The 19,588-nt window shown below is 38.7% G+C and overlaps 2 protein-coding genes across 3 annotated transcripts in view; one reads left to right on the forward strand and one right to left on the reverse strand.

The window, feature by feature from the left end:
- The window catches only part of capn1 (calpain 1), a 31,547-nt gene extending 20,670 nt beyond the window's left edge, over positions 1-10,877 (forward strand). For both annotated transcript variants that reach the window (XM_042401004.1, XM_042401005.1), the window contains exons 8-23: positions 85-168; positions 1,559-1,644; positions 3,542-3,616; positions 4,150-4,310; positions 4,819-4,979; positions 5,165-5,176; positions 5,402-5,613; positions 5,896-5,935; positions 6,025-6,090; positions 6,198-6,255; positions 6,970-7,034; positions 7,227-7,295; positions 7,487-7,565; positions 7,760-7,876; positions 8,148-8,206; positions 8,398-10,877. In XM_042401004.1, the coding sequence (XP_042256938.1) occupies positions 85-168; positions 1,559-1,644; positions 3,542-3,616; positions 4,150-4,310; positions 4,819-4,979; positions 5,165-5,176; positions 5,402-5,613; positions 5,896-5,935; positions 6,025-6,090; positions 6,198-6,255; positions 6,970-7,034; positions 7,227-7,295; positions 7,487-7,565; positions 7,760-7,876; positions 8,148-8,206; positions 8,398-8,424 (1,371 nt within the window). In that variant the 3' untranslated portion in view covers positions 8,425-10,877. The remainder of the gene's footprint in view (positions 1-84; positions 169-1,558; positions 1,645-3,541; positions 3,617-4,149; positions 4,311-4,818; positions 4,980-5,164; positions 5,177-5,401; positions 5,614-5,895; positions 5,936-6,024; positions 6,091-6,197; positions 6,256-6,969; positions 7,035-7,226; positions 7,296-7,486; positions 7,566-7,759; positions 7,877-8,147; positions 8,207-8,397) is intronic.
- Positions 10,878-11,056: 179 nt separating this feature from the next.
- Positions 11,057-14,438, reverse strand: pnp5a (purine nucleoside phosphorylase 5a). The gene is made up of 6 exons (XM_042401047.1): positions 14,151-14,438; positions 13,127-13,296; positions 12,934-13,037; positions 12,559-12,734; positions 12,159-12,349; positions 11,057-11,772 (listed from the first exon to the last, which is right to left on the reverse strand). Exons 1-6 carry the CDS (start codon positions 14,171-14,173, stop codon positions 11,555-11,557), a joined length of 882 nt encoding a protein of 293 aa, XP_042256981.1. The 5' UTR covers positions 14,174-14,438; the 3' UTR covers positions 11,057-11,554.
- Positions 14,439-19,588: the final 5,150 nt, after the last annotated feature.

Consider the following 19,588-nt stretch of genomic DNA (forward strand, 5'->3'; position numbering starts at 1 on the left):
TAACCATCATCGTGATTTTTGTGAATCATGCTGTAAACTGCAGTGACCTCTGTTTTACTCTGCACGTGTTTCTCTCATCCTCAGATCACTGGTAGAGCAGACATGGAGGCCGTCACCTTCAAGAAGCTGGTGAAGGGACATGCCTACTCTGTGACCGGTGTGGAAGAGGTGAGTGCTAATGAAGCAGGATTGTGAGCCAGTGTGGCGCAAATTATTTGACTTAAGCAACTGCAAAAAAAAAGACCAAATGCATGATGAAAGAAGGAAAACCCTGTACTAGCAGAAATAGTGAATAATGAAGGTATCTGATCTTAACAGAAGGTATCATCTGTGAGACTTGTGACCAAAATATCAGCACAGTTTTGTTGCACTGGTTAACATAGAACAAACATTTTCAGAAATAAGAATTGTACAGAAAGGAAGAAAAACACATTTAAATACATATTTTCTTAGCAAAAACTTGCCTGTTTTAGTCCTTAAATATCCATAACTTGGTGTTTATAATAATTTATAATAAAGACTGATATTACATTACAGAAGATACAGTGTTCAGAGTGTTTGGAGATTGGAATGGGAATGCATTGTTGCTCAGTTATGTGTTCCTGGCGGCTTTCTCACAAAGCAGTTTCCACTCACTCAGGCTATCTTTCAAGTATTTGGATTCACTGCACTTTAAACATTGGCGATCCTGAGCAACTCGGTTTACCAACCCAACTATGAGCTTGTGAAAGAGGCAGAGTTTGTAACAAAAAGCCAATCATATGATGCAACATCAGCAGATCCTGAGCAGCCTGCGGTAAAAAGTAATGATTCAGAAAGATAAAAGTCACGAAAACCAAGCATAGCACTAAAATATAAAGAACAACTGAGATCTATAGAGTAGCCAAATACTAAAAGCAGTACATATGCATGAATATATTAAGCTTTATGAGACTGAAAAGTCTGGTTTAACCCCAAAAGTGTGATTTTGTGACTGGACCAAAGTCAACCAAACTGAATACATGCTGACAAAAGCTGACAATACAATTCTTAAACTATGATTGTTTAGACTGCAGTATGTTGACCTGTCAATCTTGAAGTTGCACTACTAGTTGTAACTAGTACTATAGCACAACACAGTGAATAAAAGTTTACTTATACAGTAATGGTTCACTTTTTTAGGTGAGTTTTAGTAGAGGTTGGATGCAAAATACACTACAAATAGTGCGTTTTTATTCAAAAATGTATCTAAACGTTGCAATTTGTGCTACGCTGTATGCACTGAGCAATAGCAGTAACCATTGTTCTGAACATTTTCTTCACTAAGAGTGCATCCCTAATTTCATTGTTACATGATAAATGAAGAAGAAGAAGAAGTCGTAATCTGTATTTTCTCGTTTTATAACTAGCATCCTCTTTCTTCAAATGTTGGAACTGATTTCTCCCTTTTATAATACTGTACTATAAATATAACTTACTGTAGATACACGTGACTGTGTGTTTGTGAAACACACCATGTGCTTAAATCAGTTAAGCAGTGGCAAAATGTGAACGTCAGGTGGTGTTTCTTTGCCCTCAGGTGGTGTACAGAGGTAATATGACCAAGCTGGTTCGTGTCAGAAACCCCTGGGGGGAGATAGAGTGGACCGGAGCCTGGAGCGACAAGTAAGATTTTACTTTACACTTACTATGTTACAATTTTGGAGTTAAATGGCAGCTCATGACAGGGAAAAACACATTTCCCAGTTTCTTATTAGTGAATAAGATAAGAAGATAATGTGAAGGATTTTATGCTGTTTTCACTGTGATTTAAATTATGTTCTCTTGGAATCTGAGTAATTTTTGTGCATCAAAATGATCATTTGGGGTTTTTTTCCCCCCATGTCTTTATCCTTTATATTTAGTACTCATGACATTAGTTCCCCAAGGCCATCCCCATTTCAGAGAGTCGCAGAAAGAAAGAAAGAAAGAAAGAAAGAAAGAAAGAAAGAAAGAAAAAAAAGTGAAAACTGAAGGGGAAGGGGGTTGACTATGCCCCTCAGCTATTTTCATCAATGGGCAGACTCAGACAGAGTGGAGTAATTTGTGGGGTTACATCATTTCATGTTGCTGTAGTTATGAAAGTAAAAAATACCAGACATTTTTTTACAGTCCAACTGAGCATTTTCAACACTTCACATGTTTAAACGGGCATGTAACTGCTCATGTTGACTGTGAGCAAAGAATTTGAGACTGTGAAGAGACTAAGAAAAAGATTCAATAACGCAAAACCAACCATCTACATCACTTCAGTTATTCTGCAGATTCTTGTTATTCTGTGTTGAGTAACAAGGAAACATTTATATGTCAGTTTACAGCTTGACAAGAAAATAAAAACGCTAGAAATGGTCTCCATGTCTTGAGAAATTTTTTAAAGGAACCTTTAGGGGAAAAACTAATTTGTCTTTTCAACAAAATATGTTTGCACTAGTCATCTACCTGGTGGCTTTCTGAAGGCTGACACCCCTATGCAACCAAAAATAGCAGGATTTTGGATATTTTTGTTCACTGGTCAGGTTGTTTGGGAAGCGACCATTTACTATTTTATGCGGGTCATTAACAGTGGGTGAAATATTTGCTTGTTTGGTGTTAGGATAGGGAATTTGAATGCAGAGGCTTGCAGAGGAGCAGACCATGGCTTACACGTATTAACAGATTGAGTGGACTGAGGCAAAAAATGGGCTCCTGTTGGTTCTGTGTAACAAACCATCTGGTGCGTCAGGTTAGCAGCGTGACTCTATGGCAGTGTTTGTCTTTTGGTTTGTTGGTCGGTCCACTACCAACCAGACCGAAATATCTCATTAACTATTCAATGGATTGCCAAGAAATTTTGCATCTTCATCTTCTCCAGAGGATGAATCCAACTGGTGATGACTTTCCTTGTAGTGCCACCATGAGAGGATATTTGTGGTTTTAAGTGAAATTAATGTTTCTTCAGTTATAAAAGGGATTGCCATGATTTTTTTTTTTTACAGATATCTGTGGTGTCCAGATGATGAACTAATAACTAATACTTAAAAACGAAACACTACCTCTGATTATCATCTCAAAATTTCAATATAAGGCCAATATCTATGTTTATGACTGAATACCTTAAAAACTAACACTGTTCCCATCAGCTTCAGCTTTACTTTGTGTTTTGTGCTAGGCTGATTAGCAAATGTCAGCATGCTTACATGCTAAATGGATGGTGAAAATGGTAGACCTTTTAGCGTTTTAGCAAATGTTATTGTGAGCATGTTAGCATTTAGCTCAATGTACAGCTGTGTCGAAGCCTCAAAGGGCTGCTAGCATGACTGTAAACTTGTCTTGTTAAGCAAGAAATATGGTTGTTGGTGAAGTTATTAAAAAATAAGTAGAAGAAAAGGAAAATACATGGAAAATGTCTGATATAAAAGAAACAATTTCAAGATCAAGATCATCCAAATTTAGCCTCAAGGCTAATGTCTATCACCACAATACATCCTATGTCCAGTAGTCATTTCTTTTGTACAATCATCTCTTTTGTTTGTGAAATGCTCAGCTCCAGAGAGTGGGAAAATGTGGACCGGTCTATCAGAAGTCGGCTACAAAACCGCAGTGAGGACGGTGAATTCTGGTGAGTCTGCTTGAGTGTCATTACTGGTGTGACGAGGTATTTTTGTCTTTGGTCACACCAGTTTGATTAAGCTCTGGACATGGAATGCATGTTTGAAAGTGTCAGCCTACAAAGAGTTTTCTGCCCTTTGTAATTCAGATTTACTGTGTTGGTCCAATTTTAATGAATTATGGAAAAATACATTTCTTTTGCTGGTTTGTTTGATGATAAAAATGAAAGTAAAGTTGGAAAATGTCAGCCAAGAGAGCTAATTATAGCATACAACATCCAACTGAATGAACTCAACACAACTAACAGTTGAACTTTTCATATTGTCCATGCATGTGTTGTATTTGTGTGGCTCTGTTTCCCTTTGTAATGTCTGTTTGATACGTGTTTATTCTCTGCAGCAAACAGTATGTAATAGAAATGTCAGCATCATTTTTCATGTGTGTTGAAGGTTTCACACTTGGTCTCTGTGTTGGAAAATGTAAGCCAACGTGTCTGTGGCATCTCCACACTGTCCTAATAGTTTACCTGTCTCCCTCTCTCAGGATGTCGTTCAGCGACTTCTTGCGTGAGTTCAGTCGTCTGGAGATCTGCAACCTGACGGCCGACACTCTGCAGAACAGCCAGCTTAAGAAATGGAGCTCCTCGCTCTACCAGGGTGAATGGAGGAGGGGCAGCACTGCTGGAGGCTGCAGGAACTTCCCAGGTACAGTATGAGGGGCTGAAGGGAGGAAAGAGGTCTATGAATGGGGTTATGAATGAGATGAGAGAGCAATTTTATTGCACATTTTGGAGATTGATTCTTTTAAAGGCTTGATGCATTAGAGAATTTCATTAGCGTGAGTTAAAAAGCAAATTTTAAGATCCCATGATTCTCTAAACACTGTTCCAGGAATCGCTGAATAACCCTTTTGGTTCAGGGAATTTTTGGTACAAAAAATGTTCAAGAACAAAGAGGTGTTGAAGGAGGGAGAGAGGATTTGGATGAATTTTAATGAAGGAATGTGAACCAGTGACTCCTATTTAAGCAATAAGTACTAAAACAATGGTCTGTTTTAAAATGAATTTTGAAAATGACCCATCATGACCGGAGACTTGTGGAGTCAGTTTCCTCGTTTGCTCTCTAGTGTGGCTTATAAAACAAAAATTAACATACTTGAAATTAAAGCCAAAAAGAAAAAGAACAATCTGTCCTTTTGGCCTCCTGTCTCCAGCAACCTTTTGGCTGAACCCCCAGTTCAAGATTTTGCTGAAGAACCCAGACACTCCTGGCCAAGCAGATTGCAGTTTCCTGGTTGCCCTCATGCAGAAAGACCGCAGGAAGAAACGCCAGGAGGGCAAAGACATGGAGACGATCGGCTTTGCCGTCTATGAGGTTAGCAGCAGTTCAGCAAACACAGCTAGCAAAAATGGATCTTGAAAGCAACGTATTAAATTACATTGATAAGTTTGCAGTTTTTATAATAATGTTTCAGGATTCACAGCTGACAAATATCTATTATCTGGAATCTGTCCGTTCTTTATAACGTCAGTAACTTCGTCTCTCTCTTTCCTTTCCAGGTTCCAAATGAGGTAAGAGCTTTTCTGCTGTTCCTTTTCTTCTAAAAACTCATTAATAAACTGTTGTTTTCAAATTCTGTCCAGTGATAATGACATTTGAACATAACAGTTTTCAACAACACCTAATTTACAACATTTTAGTTTAGGTTTTGAGAGGATAAGAGATAGAGCTGCTCCCGACAAAATACTATTAAGGGTTTCCTGAATGCAGACTAACTCTTCTGGCTCCCCTCTCAGGCTGTAGGCAAGTCAGGGGTCCACCTAAAGCGAGAGTTTTTTCTGACCCACGCCTCCAGCGCCCGCTCAGAGCTCTTCATCAACCTGAGGGAGGTCAGCTCACGGTTGCGGCTTCCAGCCGGGGAATACGTCATCGTGCCCTCCACCTTCGAACCCCACGTTGAGGCTGACTTTGTACTCAGGGTTTTCTCGGAGAAGCCCGCCGACTCCGAGTGAGTAGAACTATTTTCTGTTCAAAGTCCAAATTCTTGGCACAATTAAGATTTTGTTAATGCTTGTTTTGTCTTCTTAAAATTTGTCAAAACCTATTACATTTAACTTTTTTTTGAAATATGTACATCATGCTATATATCAAAAGAAAAAAGGAGCAATGAAGAGCTTGTAGAAAAAATATAAAAAAAACATAATGTTGTATAATGTTTTAAAAAGCCTGGAAGAAAATGTTGAAGAAATTGACAGAATATTCTAAAGAAAGCATCTTCTTTCTGTGTCAGGGAGCTTGATGATGATGTTATAGCGGCGCTTCCACCAGAGGTAAGAGGATGAAACAATCATCACATGATGATTAAGTGATGTGTGAAAAGAACGTGTACTTAATACATTTGTGTGTGGGTGTGTTTCAGACTCAACTAGATGAGAGCCAGATTGACTCAGGCTTCAAGAATCTCTTCAGACAGCTGGCTGGGCCAGTAAGTGAGAGTAGCTGTAGCTTGGTGGAATGGTTCAAGGGATACTTTGTCAAATATACTGTATATAAAGTTTAAAACATATTAATCCTTCTTGTTTATGCCAACAGGACATGGAGATCAGTGTCACAGAGCTGCAAACTATACTGAACAGGATCATCAGCAAACGTTAGTAACAGCAGTGGAAGTTTATTTCTTCTCATAAAAGTGTAGCATTTCAATTACTATTCTAATATACTTTGCATCAAGACTGGATTACCAACTGGGCCGATGGGCAACTGCCAAGGGACCCCAAAAACCCCAGGTTTACTCCATATCATTTGGGTCTACATAATTTGATTAATTGCAGATTTTGACCTTAATTGTTTGAGTTCGCATTGAGCTCATTTGTTGTAAAGTTGTGTTTTTATCAAATTGTACACTGAAAACTTGAGGCAAGGTAGTATTATTCCATCAAAGTATCATATGAGTCAAACATAGATTACTGTAAGGTTGCAACCAACAATTATTTTCTTTAATAATTGATTTTTCAGTGTATATAATGTCAGAAAATTGTAAGAAAATGTCAATGATTATTCCCTGAAGCCCAATTTAACATATTCAAAGTACTTGTCTTATTTGACCAAAAGTCAAAAACCCAAAGATCTTGAGTTTACTATCATAGAAAAAGATGAATCAATTATCAAAAGTCAACTTATTGATCAATAAACTAATTTAATTTCAGCTCTAGAGAACTACCTTGTACTATCTAGTGGGGGTCAACAACAACTTTTTGCCCTGGGGCCCCATAGGAGGATAATCCAGCCATGCTTTGCATCCATTACGTAAAATAGTGTCTAATTAATTTTTTAATGTTCCACTCTCTCTTTCTTATGCAAACAGACAAAGACCTGAAGACAGACGGCTTCACAAAAGAGGCTTGTCGCAGTATGATAAACCTCATGGATGTATCCTTGAAAATAATTTGTTATCTTTACCTCCGATGGTGCTGGATGTCATCTGGAACCAGTTGGTTAGATTTTGCTGTCGAGGCCCTTTTTCTCTTGTCTTAAGATTCTTCTGATATTGACCTTTTGTGATAATAGAAATTAGGTTTATTGTGCTGGCAGACTTGTTGTTCCCTTAACCTCTTGGCTCAGACGGACGGCAGTGGAAAGCTGGGTCTGGCAGAATTCCATGTACTCTGGGAAAAGATTAAACGATACCTGGTGAGATCAAACCCTGATCGGTCAAGCAGGGTTATCAGGCTAAATAGTATTGATTCAGCTTCATGAGAATTCATGAGACAGCTTGTTACTTGTTTTGACATTTGGCCAGTGTACTGGTTTTTGGTCTTTTTGTTCTGTCCTCCTGCTGTCTGTTTTTATTCATTCTCCATCTGTTTGTGTTAACATGTTAGACTATATTCAGGGAATTTGACCTGGACAAGTCGGGCACCATGAGCTCCTATGAGATGAGGATGGCTCTCGATTCAGCAGGTGATGTACTCACAAGTTCAAAATCCTTTTAGCTTGCTTTTCATTTCAATAAAAGTGAAAAAAATGTAAGAATCACACATTTTACCAAACATTTAGAAAGTGGCTCGACTCCTGGATTCCAGTTTCCAAATAAAAAGAAGCCTCTTTTTGACATTTTTTTGACATTTTTTTTTCCATCTCTTGCTGTCTTCCAGGATTCAAGCTGACAAACCACCTCTTCCAACTGATCATCCTGCGCTACACAGAGGCAGACATGGCTGTCGACTTTGACAACTTTGTCACCTGTCTGGTCAGATTGGAGACCATGTTCAGTGAGTCCCATTACTGCACAGTTCACCACAAAAACAGTTCACCTGCTTCTCAAACCATTTCAGTCACATCATCATTGAAGTTTGTCTGTTTTATTAGAAAGGCGTCTCATTTTTATCAGTTAAACAAGAACCATTTGTTATTCAACATCATTAAATTACGTAGGATTAATGCTCAAAATGCTTAAGTAAGACATGTTCTCCAAACACAACATATATAAACAGAATTCTCGCATTCGGCTTGTAAAGTGAGTGATTCTCGTTGTTTCTGTAGAAACCTTCAAGACCATGGACACAGATGCAGATGGTGTCATATCCCTTACCTTCTTTCAGGTATGGCCACATAACAGAAATGCTCCCATATAGTCTTTGCAATTCACGCAGATTTCTTCTAAATTTGTACTGAAACAGCTGGTATTTTCTTATATTGTGTGGCATATTTACTCGCCACGTCTGTAACAACCTGTTCATACCTTTTTCCTGTGATTACCTTTCTTAATTTACATGCTCTCTCTGTTCTACAGTGGATTACCCTGACCATGTTTGCCTAGAGGTGAGGGGACTCCTCAGTAACTGTTGCACTCCAGGCCCTGTATGTGTTGTTTCAGAAGTGCCTTTTCACCTTCAAGTTCTTCCTCTTCTCCATGCTGCTCACTGCTGAGGCCCTCTGATGCTAAAAAAAACGACAACTGTAAATTCCTCTTTACAGTGCCTGTGTAAGAAAAATGTGCCAATCCTGTATTTGTCACCTGTTTTTGCCAAACTAAGGAAGCTCACTCCTTGTAGCCAGGTAGTCAAATTCAAGGTTAGCACTGAAAATGTTAGCGCAGAACTACTCTTGGGGCAGAAATAATCTCATTGGTTAAATTTCAGTCTATGGAGACAAAAAAAGCCCCAAAGTAGCTGGCTTGGTTGAAAAAAAAAAAAAACCTTAGCCTAGCTGTTGTTCATGTTTAAAGAAATGTTAGCCATACTAGCCTTTAGCTACCAGGCTATGGAGGATCAAACCTGACTTATTAGAAAGTAAATTAATAAATGAAGTGGTCAAATAAACTGAAGAAAAAATTAATAAACACTAAATTACATAATTGCAAATAGAAATTGAGGAGGAAAATATATATATATTCCTCATTATTTATTTTTTTAATTATCACCTTACAAGATATTTTCCTTGAGCATAATTTATCTGTCTATCAACAAAGTTTATTTTCTCAGCATAACTGATTTTTCCTCAAGCTGACTTAAGTCTGTGCAGGACAATATATTGGTGTACATGATTAATTACAAGAAACTACAATTCAATAATTATATGTTTACGGTAATTTTGAAACCAGCCATTACAGACAATTATATTTTTTACTTTAAAATGTCCTGCTCAGCATATCTTCTTTTCTCATCTGATGGCCTAAAAATTCAGTTGTAGGTTTAGCTATATAATTTAACCTTTATCATGAAAAAAACTAATTTTTCTTTTTCCAAAAACATCAAGTTTGGTTCTCCATATCCGCTAAGGTAGGCAGCTAAGCTAAAGGTAAGCTAAACTTGTGAATGTTATAGTCAAGATGGAATTATTTGTCTTGACCAGAGGACCACCTTTGTTTCTCAAGTTTGCCAGGTAGCTAACTAGTGCTTTAGAGATGTACTTTTTACAGTCCACACTGTCAGTCTGGCAGGTCTCGACCACCTTTTAATCAATTTTAAATCAGATTTTAATGGTGTTTTATTGGAAATTATCAATCAGTCATTACACATTGGCTATCATTCATGATAAGCACTTGATTTTAAGGGATCCCTCTGCATGTATTCATTCATTGGTGGAGGGAAAATAGTACTTTTTGACAGGTTTTCAATTCAATCAATTAATTGATATGTGAAAAATCTCACGTGGCAAATAGACCAAGAGTTTCTTTGGAGAATTTGACAATCTGCAGATCAACTGTGTCTTTAAGTTTTTTTTTTTATTTTAAAATGGGATGTATTATCACAATCTCAACATCAGATGTGATGGATATTGAAACCTGCTGCTCAGCCTACTCTTTTTGACTCTACAACATTCAGTGCATATGAATGTCGCCAATATGTATCTCTACTCGGCCTTCGTAGCGACGTTGCTGGACTGGCACTTTCTGTTTATATCTGGTGCCAAACTTTGCTTTCACCTCAGCATCAAGGACTTACCGCAGTGGTGCTGCGCTGTATCATAGAGAATGTGTTCTGTTATATTTCTTTAAATCTAATCCTGGCCAGCTTTAAGACATGTGTGTTTATCATTATGCATGGCACTTTTTACAGACTGTTTAAAATATGGAAAAAAAAACCCCAAAAACTTTTATATCGTGGCTGGAACTGGATGTTATATTGGATAAAAAAAAGGATGTGTCAGCCTTGTTTAATCTCGCCTTTCAAAAGGGAACAAGAACATGTCAATATTTTAGGTGAAGGTAAACAATTATGCAAGACAGAATAGATGGAAACCTTGTATGCATGCGTTGTGAAATGTGATATGTATGTCTGCCTGCCTGATTTCTGTTCAACAAGGGGAGCAAGTATTTTATTTTAAGAGTTGTATTCCATAATAACATGTTACTTTTGGGGTGAAAAAAAAAAGACTTAAGGGGCATCATTTGATTTGAGTATGGAGGGTGTAAATGAAAATTTTATTTTAATGTAGCAGAGTTGACCTGAAAGTGTTTCAAATACCAAAACTGTTTCTTCTGCCAATAACTGTCATTTTAGGTGTTTTTTTTTTGTAAATGGGAGATTCACATTTTGAAATTATGCTTTTTGCGACTGCCAAACAGTTTCCTTTTGTATGATACTCGATGCCAGCGTTCTTGTATTACGTTTTTGCCAGGTAATGCTTATATAACATCACCTAATGTTTACAACATATAACATTCTGGATCCCTTTGAACCCGTCAGTCATGCAACACATTGGTTTACTGTGTAACTTCTCTGTAAAACTCCACTACACCCTTGAAAATAAAAGCAAGTGATGTTTTCACAAGTCTCTACATTAATGATCAACTTATATTTGTGTTGAATCTGTAGGTCAAGTCTGGGGAAAGTGATTATATTGATGGTTGTGAATCATTAAATGAATGAAAATGATTGTGTTATACTGTCAGACAATGGAAAAAAAATGCCCACCCACACCCCAAAGAACAACACAAACAAACTTAATATAGTAATAAATAGTACCTTTAGTAATAACATTCATATTAAAAAAAAAAACAAGCACAGTAAAATACCTTAAATCCACTAATGTACATATTTCAACATCATAATATTAAGATCTTTACAGCAAATTTTGGCTCATTGTTAAGTTAAATTGCAGACATTTATACAAGCTGATCAAATATTAAGTTAGAACAAATACGCCTCATTTAAAATGATACAAAAAAAAAAAAAAAAAACAACAACTGAGAAGCGTCTTTTTCTTTGGGAGCCACTCAGTAGAGGAATGTAAGGCACAGTGACATGAAAACAAAGGTTTGTGTGCATTCTGCGTTTGTGTTCGATTCGATTGACCTAAGACTAAAAACAGCCCAACTGCTCACCTAAGTAATAAACTAAGTGGGATTTTCTTTGGCAGAATAGCATTAAATGTGAACCATAAGGTCACACTACAAGGCTAGCATCTGACTAGCATGGGTGCCGCTGATGGAGCATGGCGTCTCTTTAGGCGTAGTTGTTGTTGTGCTCGATCTTGGTCACCATGGTGGAAACCAGCCGCTCCAGCTGCTCCGCTCTCTGCTTGCCCGTCTGGAGGACCTCCTCGTGGTTGGCCTTCTCTTCGCTGTCGTAGTCCATCACCGCCTGGTTGGTGATCAGCGAAAGGGCGAAGACGCGCATGCCGCAGTGACGTGCGATGATCACCTCGTGGACTGTGCTCATGCCTGGAAAGGAAAAGAGGGTATTTAAAATAAAACGCTGGGATAAACATAAAAAGTTACCAGGATAGATACAAAAGAGTTAAATATAATGTGTTTATTTTGACTGCTCAGAAATCATGTAATGTGATTTCACGCTGGCTGGCCTCTGATGTTTACATCAACAGGGAGAATGCGGATCTAATGTTGGTGAGTCCAGCTTTACTATCTTCAGTTTAGAAGCTTGTATTCGGCTCTATAGCTTTGATTTTATGGGTGTAGGTGCCTATATCTGACATGACAACTAAATATAGGCAAATAGAGTGTATTTTTACATAAATGTCTTGACTAGTGCAGCTTTAAATGTTATTTCTTCATGTTTCATTGCTGGATAAGTCTGAAAATATACACACCGACAGCGTCAGCGCCCAGTTTGTGCAGCATACGACACTCAGCGATGGTTTCGAACGAAGGTCCGCCCAGCACGCAGTAGACGCCCTCCTTCAGGAAGTCTCCATAGCCAAGCTCTTGTCCCACATCCATGGCCAGCTGCTGCAGCTCTCTGTCGTACGCGTCGGACATGCAGGGGAAACGCACACCGAACCTGTGAGAGGAGGAAGTGGAAGGTTTAGTGAGGGCAAAGAGCAGAGGAGACCTGAGGCTAGTGTTGCTGAATGTGTGCAAACAGATTTAACTGAGAACATCAACTTATATATATAATATGTTGTTCTTTTTGAGACTATTTGTATGTCCAGCGTGCACAAACTTCATCTTTAAACATGCAACACCGTACACACACGAGACACGACCTACCTCTCATCGTTGGGTCCAGACAGTGGATTGTTGCCAGCAAAGCCGGGCATGTTGAGGTGGTCTTTGATGATCATGATGTCTCCCACTTTGAAGTCCTGATTGAGGCCTCCGGCTGCGTTGGTCAGCATCACCGTCTCCACACCGAGCAACTTGAATATGCGCATGGGCAGTGTAATCTGGAAATACACACACACACACACAGTATATAAATATATACATTATATAACCATTCAGAGGGCACTTTGGTTTAAAGGATCTTTCAGCAGCGTGACCGGACATGAAGCATTTTCTAGAGGCCACAGATTTCACAGCAGTTTGCGCCTTAATGACGTCAAACCCAGTGTTTAAATACACTCAGAGAACTAGGACACAAACCTTCTGGATTGGGTAGCCCTCATACAGGTGGAAGCGCCCCTGCATACACACACATGGCCTCCCCTTTAAGGTGCCGAACACCAGCCGTCCTGCGTGTCCGTGCACTGCAAGAAACAATACAACCCATTCAGTAAATATCAGCAGTACATTACAACCAGTCAGCAGCTGAGAGGTGTGTCGTGTATAAACTCACCGGTGCTCTGGGGGAAGTTGGGGATGTCCTTGTAGTTGAAGGCAACCTGGTCCTTTAACATGTCAGCCAGCCCTCCGAGACCCGAGCCGCACACGATGCCAACTGAGGGCCGGACGTCTGTCTGGGCCAGCAGCCAATCAGCGGTGGCCTTGCAGTCCTCGTAGCTGTAGCTGAATGACATGAGAAGAAGGTCGGAGGTTAGGGTGACCAAAGTAAGTCAATCCAGCAGGAATCAATGCAAAGGTTAGGGCATTATCTCATGTCAGGTTATCTTAAAATGATGCAAAAACAACTTTTATCAAGTCTTGTGAAGCAGAGGGAGATCAGCAGTTATGTATCTGGTAGTGATGTTAACATTTTTTTTTTCGTATCCTCTGTGACTTTACTGCAGGAGATACTTCTTTTTCCCAGTGTCCTTATTCACCTCTCTGTCCCTCCTAATTCCTTAAGTAGCGGTGATATGATCATTATTATCAGATTACAGGATAAGAGTTTTCTTTTTCTTTCTGGGCAGCAGGCCTAATCCGAGAACTGCTACTAATAAGGATGTGACTTTTGAAGACACACACTCACACACACATTCCTGCAGAGTCACAGCAGTATATCACGCCTCTATTGCACTTCAATGGTGATATCTTCATGTCTGCTGAGCTGAAATATCACACTCTCCTGTGTCCTGTAATTACCATAATTTGACAATTTGTTTGGTGTTTGGTCCTTAAAGGCAGTGCTATAAATAGTGACACTAAGAAGACATTTGAAGCCATAAAAAAGCCCCGATAAGGAATATTCATATCATTAAAAGATACAAACAAGTAAAAATATGCCAAAAGACAAAAACTCCCTCAGAAATAAATGAATGGTTTTTCATTTGCTGCCCAGAGCGCATGTGCGCATTTTTTTTTTTCTCGCCGGTTTATTTTTTGCTCGCGGTCCTGACTTGCCCGTGAAGGAGCCATGTGTTCAGCTGCACGGGGAGAGGAAAGCTGAAAGTACAGTCTGTCCAAAAGTGTAGTCTACTCACCCATTGTTTGCCTCTGGAAACATCGCTGAAGATTAAAAAAAGAAGAGTCTGGTGAGGTAAGAAAAAAGTAGCAAATGTGTGACTGCACACTTTTTTAAACGCACAAGTTCCAAAGCGGTGAAACGATGAATCAAAGCCCAGCTGTTTGAAAAATATTGAATATTATAGATGAGAAAAAAAGTCTTCTTTTAGTTTAGTGTATAGTTTTTCTTCTATTCGTTCGTCTGGTTGAGTCCCGTTAAAATCTTCTGATCTTCCCACTTGAGTCTGGAGGAGAGGCGCACTCGCCGGATTTATTATAGGTCCAGAGCCCCTCCGCCCCCAAGTCCCTCATCTGCTCAAAATGACGCATGTGGATGCTGCAGTCCCATTGGCTGTGCGGACACACCTTCATCATAGTATACAACTTGGAAGAGGAAATATATGTGTGTTCCGATCGACAGCCTCCACCCCATTCATCCCCCGCCCTCTCCACAGCTGCGGAGGAAGCGTTCACCGTTCTGCAGTACTGGATGTCCACATCATAGTCAACGGGGAATGACAGCATTCAATACTCATTCACCCAAACATCTGTGAATGATCGATGGACACCTTACTGATCGATATTCCAGTTGTACATTTTCAGCATGAATCAGGTTGTTTTGAACTTCACGTGTCTAAACATCAGTTTGTGAATGTTGGTGATGGGGATATTTCACCACATCAGCCAAAGCATGAGCTATAGACAAGGTATATATTAATGCTAAAATCATGTATTATTATTATTATATTCCCTTGAATGAGAGAGTATGTCCAAACTTTTGAGTGGTACTGTATATATATAGTACTGTATAAACACTCACTGAGCACTTTATTAGGAACAACTGTGCAATTTAATGCAATCCAACACAACAGCTCTGCCACAAATTTATGCCATTAAAACATACATGAGGGGGACAATATATAAGGAACACTTTCCAATATAACGCACTCCAGTACATCACCACTGCCCACTATGACCTCAATAATAAACACAAAGTAGAATTATCACCTTTCTGACAACAAAAGCTGAAAATGTATAAGCTTCGTAAAAGTAGAATTTACGGCAGAGCTGTTGTATTGGATTGCATTAGACTGCACAGGTGTTCCTAATAAATTGCTCAGTGAGTGTATATATGTTTGGATTTAACAGGTGATGTAAAACTTTTATGGTAGGGGGGGTTTTTCAATATGAAGTACCTTGTGTAAAATAGTAAATAGAGCCACAAAGGTTGGTATCACGTTGGAGGTCTGGCATCCGATACTGTGATATGTGAGTTTTAAAAGCAACATGAGATGAATAACAAAGCTGCAAAGAGGCAAAGCTGCACACGTACTGCATCAAAATCTTTGTTTAATACAGAAAAACATGCGGTGACAAAGAGCATCATTGACTCTGTTGCAAGGACTGACAAGCATGTGATGAACATGTATAGGTTTCCCTTTGGTGATTTATTAAGTGTTTATGATATTTTGTCCACCCCCGTTGTACATTACTTCAAAAGAGATTGCATCATGATGTGTACTTTTACTATTGTTGGTAGTAAGACTTTATTGACATAGTGATACAGTACATGACAAACCCTGTTTTGTGTGTATGTGTGTGTGTGTTATAAATGAGACAGATAACACCTCAGTGAGTCATAAATAAACGCGGAATTTCTTTGATTAGCTCTTTTATGGCACATTGTACTCATGGGATATGTTCCCACTGTACACACACACACACACACACACATACACAATCACAAGGAATGTCACCTGGGCTGAACGTCCTGTAATCAATGAGCCACAATAAATGTGAAACGGAACGATATGGTGAGCAGGAATGGACACACATTTAAGGAAACAAGCCAAGTGTGAAACTGCAGGGAATTCTTTTTTCCCATCTAGGTACAGAGATATCAACGTGTTTAGAAAGGCTGATCAGGTTAAGTTGAACAGTTTATGTAAATCAATGATGTACAACATGCATTCACATTGATAACAGCGCCCTTGTGTACTTCCTGGCATTTATTCGAAGAGGGTTCAACTGCAAACCTCATATCTGGAGACTGCAAGTCTGCAAGCCACTGGGAAGAAAAACTATGGGAAATTACTGAAAAAATACCACCTGGTTGACATTTATTACATGAAGTTAAGGTGAAGTTAGCCCATTGGAGAAGCTAACATTTATCTTGGCCCTACATTGCCATGAGAAACAGATTAATATGTCTTTTGGAAGGAAACATAAACCTCTTGTGTTGTTAGTGACTGTTTGATTTTAGTGACTCATGCATGACTAAACTCATACTGCCTTCAAAACCAACAAATAAAATATAGAAAGTGAAAAAAAAACCCCATTATTTTCCAGTACTTTTTAACTCCTTCTTACTCAGGATAAAAACGTAACGGTGCTGTTACTTCATTGACAAACACAAATTTACCATATACAACAAGTAATTTTTTTTTTTTTTTTTACAGCATATTAGCCGACTAATGTTTAATGTTGGCAAAAAAGAGATCTTACTCCATTTTTTCCACCCCTTGCTAATGTTTTGTCTTCATTAAAAGACTGAAAATACATTTATACCTGCCCAGTAATACCTGAACTTTTGTATGGTTTCCTTGGGTTTTTATTTCACATATCGCATATTTTTACACAGAAGATACAGTAACCTGAGCAAAAAAGGTGTTAAACTAACTGAGAAAGAAGTAGCCTTTATTGCTAATGTATGCATCTCATGACTGGGGGCTTATTCTTTTCCTATTGGCTCACAGACCCAGTGTCCCCAGATGTGAGGTCTGCAGTTGGACCTCTTTGGTTTTTTCAAGTCTGTCTTAATACAATACTGACGTTGCCACATGTACGTGGGAATGGGTCTTGGTCGCTGTAACAATTCCTACTCTCCGCACTGTCCTTGAAGGCATTCCCCTGGAACGCAAATACACTGTAGTACATGAGGGGAACAACTCTACAGCCCTTGTTCTGTGCAAAAATACATTCCAAAGTTAGCTAACACGAGTCAGTATCTTACAAAGATACAGTCTGTTTAGCACAAAAATGCAACAACTACCTGACCTTCATCGCAAGCTCACAAGACGATCCACTGCTCTGAAAAAGAAACACAAGAGACAGACTGCTTCAGTTGAAGAAGAGAAAGCCGTTAAGAGGAATCCAGAAGGATTCTTTGTCATTGAAAGTGAGAATGACTGGAACCAGGGCAATACTATCCCTACAAACTGCAAATATATAACACTGAAGATAAGAAAGAGTCTCTTGGTACCATGAAGGCCTGGTCTGGTGTTTGTTTTGTCTTCTGTTCCTTCACACAAGCTAACACAAGAGTATCAGGGACACCAGGAGGGTCCAGACCTAACTGATAAGGTCACCTGCAAAACCTCCTAAATACACTGCATCCAAGTGTTTCACATTCACATGGCTGAGAGTGTATACACCAACTAAAGGAAGGAATAAGGGAAGACTGCAAAAACACAGAAGCTGATCGCAAACTAAGTTCTGAATAATCCGGCTCTAATTCTGGAGCAAGCAGAGGACCACCTTTCCGCCTTTTTCACTACTTGCCCTAGTGAAAAAATAATACATTAAAGTATACTAAATGTTGGTACACTACAGCACACTAAAGTGTACTTGTGTCCAGACTATTAAATAGTGTGCTAAAATGCAACAACTAAAATTGTACTTATTATACTTAAATAGCATTAAAGTTGTACAAAATCTCTACTTTAATTGTATTAAGTAGACTTGACTTTAAATATACTTAATATACTGCAAATGTACTAATTATTTTATGTTCGCTCATGGTGCTCTTCACTTTACAGTAACACTGAAACACATTTATAATGTAAATTGTACTTTGAGTGTACATACAATCTAACATTAATAGATTACAAATACATCTATATTAGTCTACTAGTGTATTATAACAGAGACTTTTAAGTGTACTACCAGTTTGCTTAAATATACACTACATTGTAATAATGTACATGAAATGTATTACTAATAGAGTACACTGACAATATATTTATTGTCAACATACTTGTATAGCATTTCCATACACTATGTGTAACTTAATATTCCTTAAATGTATAAGTGAGACTGTAAACATGTAGTTAAATGTACTCTACTAAAATGTGAAGCATGTTACAAATATACTTGCAATGTAAATTATTATATTTCAAATGTGTTTCAAGTACACCTGTAACACAGGGCACAACAGGTGAACCCAACTGCAGACGCTCAAAGGCGAGGAGACAGGGATATAGTAGGAACAATGTATTTATTTTAAAAGGTGGGGCTAAACGGAAATGCAGGCCTGGGGAAACTTGGGCTGGAAGATTTGAACCTGGGGCTGAGGCTTGGGCTGGAAGCTAGAAAGAGCGGGAATCCAGGGCAGGGAAGCAGGGCTAATGAAACAAGGGGACTGGAGACAGAGCAGACGGAAGTAAAGTAAAGTGTAATGAATAAAGAAAATAAACACAAGGACAAACCTAACCTAAATGTACTTGTACTCTATTAGTAGTATACTTCACGTGCATTGTAAGTGCATGGTAGTGTATATTGAAGAACATTGGTAGTACACTTTAAAGTCTCTCTTATAATAGGAGTTGTAGGAGTTTTCAAGTACACTTCAAGTGTACTGGAAATGCTCAATCCTTCAAAAACCTTGTACATTATCTTTGGAGTCTAATCCTTCATGGTGATTTGGGCTTCCATTGCCACCCGCGTGAGCGCCATGAAAACATTAGATTGCTTACTTTAATACCTGTGCATTGATATCACTGCTGATATAATCCTTTATCTGTAAGACAATAATGCAAAGTATCTCTTTGATGTTTGTCAGTTATAGGCCAAAGAATGAGAGCACAGCGGCAAGGACTTGCGCAAAAGTTGTTTGTTACAAATTGTACTCGTCACTGACAAAGATTACGTAACACCCCACCTACTTTTTGAGCTTTTTGAGCATTTATATTAATTTATTTGTAAAAAGGTATATTCCTTAATGAGTTAGAGTAAAGCACATCTAGTGGAAGCCAAACTGTAATTATTATGCAAGTTAAAATGAGCCAATATTGACATTTGCTGTGGTTTACTTAAGTAGTATTACGCAGGTAAATATGGGCCCAAGACCACCAAAGGCTTGTCAAAGTCTAACGCCGCCAAAACATGGACCACAACATACAGCCTGACGTTGTTGGACCTTGAGTTGTTGTTTGGCATTGACACGTAAGAGTGACAGCCATCAGCCTAGTTGTGTATTATGACTTCCTTCCGAGTAAACCACCTCTCTGTTTGGGTTCTGGCTTCTTCATATCTCTTGTTCGTTTTAAGGACAGTTGTTAACTCTGTCTGATAACACAGTGGAAGTCTTTGACCTGTTGACCTGTTCGCCCCTCCCCTCGGCTATATCAAACACCCC

This window comes from Thunnus maccoyii, chromosome 22, assembly GCF_910596095.1.
Source record: "Thunnus maccoyii chromosome 22, fThuMac1.1, whole genome shotgun sequence".
Classification (NCBI taxonomy): domain Eukaryota; kingdom Metazoa; phylum Chordata; class Actinopteri; order Scombriformes; family Scombridae; genus Thunnus; species Thunnus maccoyii.